Below are 6,370 nucleotides of genomic sequence, written 5' to 3' on the forward strand. Positions count from 1 at the left end.
TAAAAGGCAAAGATGGGCCTCACACCGACCCCACTCACCTGTTCGAGGGCCGGTATGAGGCGACGCGTGCAGAGCGGCTCATCATCCCAAGAACGATCTGCGTCGGGGGCATCCATCCCTTCGGCGTGCCATCCTTCTCAGCCTCAAACAGCCTCATTGCCCGCTTTTCGTCCTCATTAAGATAGACCTTCGAGGCGTCCATCTTAAGCTTATTCCGGGAGACGTATCTGTCATGCTCCCCTTGATTCTCGCACCGCAAATTGACGCGGTCTTGGAAGGACCGGGGCAGCGGATAGTCCTCCGGAACCTCAACGTATACCCACCGCCCCTTCCTGTCCTTGCAAGAAGTAAGCTTAGAGACGGTGATATAACCCGGCTCAGTCTATATACTGTACCAGCCCGGGCCGCCTAGGGTAGTCCCCCGAAGGTGGTGGAGCCGGCGAAAGAGGTTCACCGTTGGGGCCTCCTCTTTGAAAAGACACAACCATACAAAACCAACAATCGTCCTGATGGCCAACGGATGCAGTTGGGCCACGGCGACATTCATGGCTTTAATAATGGCGACAACGTATTCATTCGGAGGAAACCGGAGCCCGGACTCCGGTGTCCGATGTATACGCCGATACAACCCTCGGGAGGGCAACAGATGGCCCGACCCTCCTCGGGGATAACAATTCTATACCCCCGCCGAAGGAGTAATGGTGTTCAAAAAGTTCAGAACCGGAGCAACTAGCGAACTTATTCGTCCAGGCACGATCAGGACTGATTGAGCAGGCATCACCGTGACCCGAAACAAGCGGCCTCTCTATGGCAGAAGGGGTCGCCTCATCATCGTCATCATAAATACCCTCCAAATATCTCTCATCAATTTCAGGAGAAGGAGACCTGAGGCCCCCGAACCTTAGCGGGGTAACGGCAAGTGGCTCCCCGCTCATCGGAGATGCGACGGTTCGCCCCCCGGCGCTTAAATCCGGGTCCAAAGATCGCGAGAAGACATGACAACAAATACTTAACAAATAAAAGTTGAAAAATTTGTTTGTTTACCATGGAAAAGTGTTACGCCGAGAAGACTAGAGAGAAGTTTCTTCGAAGAAAACTAGAGAGAAGAAATTTTTTGAGAAAATGAAATTTGTGCGGAAAATTAAGGGGCACACTGCTCTATTTATAGAGCAAAGCCCATGAAATGGACCAATCAGGGCAAAGCCCATGAAACGTCGACCAATCAATACCAAGCCACGCGTCAAGCATGCAGCCATGGAATGTCAATCGACATACAATTACAAATCTTCTTCAACACGCTCCTTGGTATTACTTGCTAACGGCCAGCTAATCAACAAAGCAAAGACAAAGACCGCCGGGGCAATCAAAAGCACAAACGGCACTCTCAACCTTGGTCTCGGCCAGCGCCACTTTCTTTTCCACATAGGATGTCCGTTACACATCCATGTGGAGGGGGATATGGTACGGCCCAACAACCCAAGCCGAGGAAGAAGAAGCCGGGGAAGAAATTCAACTTGCGCAGAATACGCTCAACACTCATCGAAGGTCCATACCACGGCATAGACTACGCTGGGGGCAAATTGATGGGGCATATTCTGCACCCGCTGACCGAGTCAACATATTGAGCAAGGTCAAAGATATCCACAGCAAGTCAACGTATTAGACAGACCTAACCGACGCGCAGCCTGTCGGCTGTCACTGGGTCTCGGCTAGGCAACTAGCCAGCCGGGAGGCATATCCGCGTACTCACATCCAAGTCCCCTCGGCATGGAGTCAACCAGGCCAGCCAGCCTGCCATGGGTCCCTCGGCCGACGGTAGAACAGTCTTTCCACCTGCTCTGCCACTTGGCCACTACGTGACAAAAGGTGAAAGTTTATAAATACTCCTCAATCGTCATTGAGAAAATGATCGAATAATCCACATTTCATCCATAAACTCACTATTAATCTGGTATAAACTCCCTTATCTCTCTACAATATACTTTGCCAAGTAACACACAACTTAATCTCTTTAAGTTTACTGACTTGAGCGTCGGAGTGAGTACGCTCGGTACCAAGCCGAGCCCTCAGTTTGTTCATTGTTTCAGGAGAGGCCGAAAGGAAGAAACAAGCAAAAGACGTCATTCATCAAGCTCACGTGGTCACAAACACTGCTCCGGAATTACACCCGGAACACTCATAATAGTGCTTCATAGACCCGGCTAATAATTCCGTCACATTGTCACTTTGGATTATTTTAACACAAGTCTCAAATTGGGTTTTTACCATTTGACAGAAAATTTTCATATAATCTCCAGCTTCACTTTTATCTATCAAATAAACCCAAACGGCCCTGCTATGGTCATCGACTATGGTTAAAAAATAATGTGCTCGGGTTAAACTAGCAATTCGATATTTCCCCCATATGTCACAGTGAATAAGACCAAATAAAGCATCACATCGATTATTATTGGAATGAAAAGCACTGCGAGTTTGTTTCGCCCTACAACATGAATCACAAACAATATCGGAATCCCAACTTAAATTACGTCCAACTAAAGAAGAAAAACGTGATAAAATACTCTTAGAAGGATGCCCAAGCCGCTTATGCCATAAACTCCCTTCCTTGCTTACGGCTATTCGTCCTGCTTTCTATGATTTTTTCGGCTTGTAATAATACACCCCTTGCCTATGCTCACCCCGTCCAATCATCATCCTCGTAGTCCGGTCCTGCATTTCACAATGGTCATTGTAAAAAGTTACTACGCAATTATTTTCACTAATTAGTTGTTGAACAGAAATGAGATCGCAAGCAAGTGTTGGCACATATAAGACGTCTTTTAAGACAAAGTCCTTGCCCAATTTGACTTCTCCATGGATGTCAGCCTTCATTATCTTACCATCAGGCAAACTGACAGTAGATTGGTCCTCATACCTGATGTTTTTTAACAAATTTTTCTTTCCAGTCATGTGATGTGAACACCCACTGTCAATCAACCATTCGACATCTAATGTAACCTTCATACCTTGTAATTTTTCATTACCGTCAGGACTGCCGTTCAATAAGGTTCGCAATTTTGCTATCTCCTCATTTGTGAACTGCTGGTTTGAACTCTCTGCATTCTTTGCATCTAATCCGTTTTGTTATAAGAATAGTCTTTGGACTTTCCTTCGACACTATTAATGCCCCTTCACCAGACATGGTGAAATCACAATTTCTCTGTATTTTCGTTGTGTTGTTTTGATTTTTGTTATTATTTTTTTTTGAAGAATTGTCTCTGGCTCACGATATCATGAGAAACACGAGATGGGTCTGGCCTTACCCGCGGTGGAGGAGAGAAATCTAACTCACAAGCCCAAGAATGCTCTTATCTCCCAAAACCAATTGGCAATGGGAGAAACACCCCTAGGCCTTATAAGATAGACAATCTCTCTCTTTTTCACCGATGTGGGACTCACAAGTGGATTTATACTCCAACATGTGGTGTAGTAGGTGAAGCGCAAAAGTTTTTGATGAGATGCCCATAAAAGACACGTTCACTTGGACTACTATGATTTTAACTTATTCGCAGAATGGAAGCCCCTGGAAAGCTCTTTTGTTGTTTCCACAGATGCTTCATTTTGGTGTCAAACCAAACAAATTTACCTTCTCTAGCCTTCTAAAGGCCTCTAGGGCAGTTTCTGATGTCAAGCATGGTATGCATATGCATGCGCTTTGCATAAAATATGGTTATGACTCGTGTGCTTACGTAGGGACAGCTCTAGTAGATATTTATGTAGGATATGGCCTTATGATTGAAGCGGGATTGATATTTGATGGGCTTTTGAGCAAAAACGAGGTCTCTTGGAACGCCTTAATTGCTGGGCATGCTAGAAATGACCAAGGAGACAAAGCACTTAATTTGTTCCAAAGGATGAAAAGAGAAACCTTTGAGCCTGATGATTTTACGTATTCCAGTGTACTTAGTTCGTGCGCTAGTAGTGGTGCTTTGGAGCAAGGCAAGTGGATTCATGGTCATGTAATAAAATCAGGGATGAAGCTCGTGGGTTTTGTTGGGAATACTCTTCTACATATGTATGCAAAGTGTGGGAGCATTATGGATGCCGAAAAGGTATTCACTGGATTAACAAAGCGAAGTGTTGTTTCATGGAACACAATGTTGACTGGGTATGCCCAATATGGTCTTGGACGCAAATCGCTCAAGCTGTTTGACGCCATGTTAAAGACCAAAATACAGCCTAATGAGATAACATTTCTTGGCACATTCTTTGCATGTAGCCATCTTTGGGCTTGTGGATGAGGGATGGGATCACCTTAATAGGATGAAATTGTTCGGTTTGGAGCCAAAGGTTGAGCATTATGTTAACATGGTTGATCTCTTTGGTCGAGCAGGCAGGCTTGATGAGGCAGTGAAATTTATAACAAATATGCCAATTAAACCTGTTACCGAAATATGGAAAGTGTTATTGGGTGCTTGCAGATCACATAAAAACATGGAGTTGGGTGTTTATGCTGCCAAACGCGTTTTTGAGCTTGATCCCTGTGATCCGGGTCCCTATGTTATACTCTCTAACATTTACGCTTCAGCTGGTACGAAGGCTGATGTGGCAAAAGTGAGAATGATGATGAAGGAATGTGGTGTAAGCAAAGAACCGGCTTGTAGCTGGGTGGAGATCGAGAATGTAGTCCATGTGTTTGATGCGGATGATCATACGTATCCTCAGATCAAAGAGATCTACAAAACTTGGGAAAATATAAGTGCAAAGATCAAAGAAATTGGGTATGTACCCGACACTAACCAGGTCCTTTTGTTTGTGGACGACCGAGAGAGAGAAGTGAATTTGCAGCATCACAGTGAAAAGCTTGCCTTGGCTTTTGCGATTCTGAACACACCGCCTGGATCCATTATTCGTATTAAAAAGAACATTCGGATGTGTGTTGAGTGTTGACTGCCACTCTGCCATTAAGTTTGTATCACGGGTAATTAAGAGAGAAATTTTAGTGAGGGATACAAAACGGTTTCATCATTTTCAAAATGGTTCTTGCTCTTGTGGAAATTACTGGTAATTACCAAGGGGTCACTTGGATTCGGGGTAGTCATGATGGGGTAAAAGAGAAATGGAGTAAAATGATTTGAGTTGAAGGGAAATAGAGTGGGGAAGGAGGAAATGATGGGGTGGTGGGGGACTGGGGGGAATTATTACTCCTATGTGAAGGTAACCCCTTAACGGACTAGTAATTAGCCTATTTTCATCTCCTTCCTGTATCCACCACTACCACTTCCACCACTTGTGTTCGTACTGTTTCCTCCATTACTTCGCAACAATTCCAAGCAAGCCCTTAAGAGTAACACTCAGATCAAAACTAACTTTGTTTGGTAAAGGTGCGTTCTTGATTTCCTGATGCCCTAGGATTAGAATGTCGAATCTTTGGTAAGTGTCTATCTGGCTTTTCTTGGAATCACAACATGGAGCTTGAGTATTAAATTCCATACATAAGAGAGAAAATTTATTGGTTGTCACGACATATTCTTGGCTCTATAAAATTCTGACAAGTAGTTGACAATTTATACAATCTGCAAGAATGATCCCTTGCACTGTCATTTGGCACTTTGATATGAGGAAACTTGTTCCTGAGAACTTTTCAGCAGCTCTTTGAATACAGTGCATTCTGTCCACATCAGGTATTATTAGGTACTCCACTTCACTATTTTCTGCATGTTATAAACTTTGAATTTGTCCCTTGAGCTCTTGATAAATTACCTCATTGCAATTCGTGCTGTTGGACTTTTGGCGTCAGTATTTTCAGTGTAAAGTGTTTTTTATCGACTCATTGCAATTCATGCTGTTGTAGTTTTGGCGTCAGTACATGGTTACTGATTCTAGCATCTAAATGTTTCTACAAGAAGCTGATGCCGTGGGTTGCTCCAAGTCGATGCGTGATTATACAAGGCTAGCAACAATTAAAGTCAGAAATCTAAGCTTTGCTGAGTGAAAATGTTGCATCAGACTTTCAGACGCCATTAATTGACCTGTGACAGGACACTTCCTGTATTGTTCAAGGATGATGGTGACATGGAACCAACTTCATGATCGCCAAATAATGCGTTGGGAGTACATGGTAATAATTTGTCAACATCATGATCGCCAAATAATGCGTTGGGAGTACATGCAATTCTTGACGCAATTTTCATCTTGGGTCATTCGGACACAGCTAGTATTGTTTCTTTTGTTCAGCGGTTTACCAGGCAATATAATTACTACCTGTTTCAGTACTGTAGAGGTATTGTTCTTTGTTCAAACCGGGTTTCAGTTCATAGCTCCTATCGGATTCTGGAAAGTGGAAACTGAAGATCCAGTTTCGGAAGCTGACGGAGATAAGTAATATACT

The 6,370-nt window shown here is 43.8% G+C and overlaps 1 protein-coding gene across 1 annotated transcript; it reads left to right on the top strand.

Moving 5' to 3' along the window:
- Window positions 1-3,530: 3,530 nt before the first annotated feature.
- LOC141632446 (pentatricopeptide repeat-containing protein At3g24000, mitochondrial-like) lies at window positions 3,531-5,258 on the top strand. Its single transcript, XM_074444991.1, is given in 3 exon segments — window positions 3,531-4,265; window positions 4,267-4,917; window positions 4,919-5,258. Coding segments are annotated over 3 exon segments (1,515 nt in total). The 3' UTR covers window positions 5,048-5,258.
- Window positions 5,259-6,370: the final 1,112 nt, after the last annotated feature.

The sequence above is a fragment of the Silene latifolia genome, chromosome Y (assembly GCF_048544455.1).
Source record: "Silene latifolia isolate original U9 population chromosome Y, ASM4854445v1, whole genome shotgun sequence".
Taxonomy (NCBI): domain Eukaryota; kingdom Viridiplantae; phylum Streptophyta; class Magnoliopsida; order Caryophyllales; family Caryophyllaceae; genus Silene; species Silene latifolia.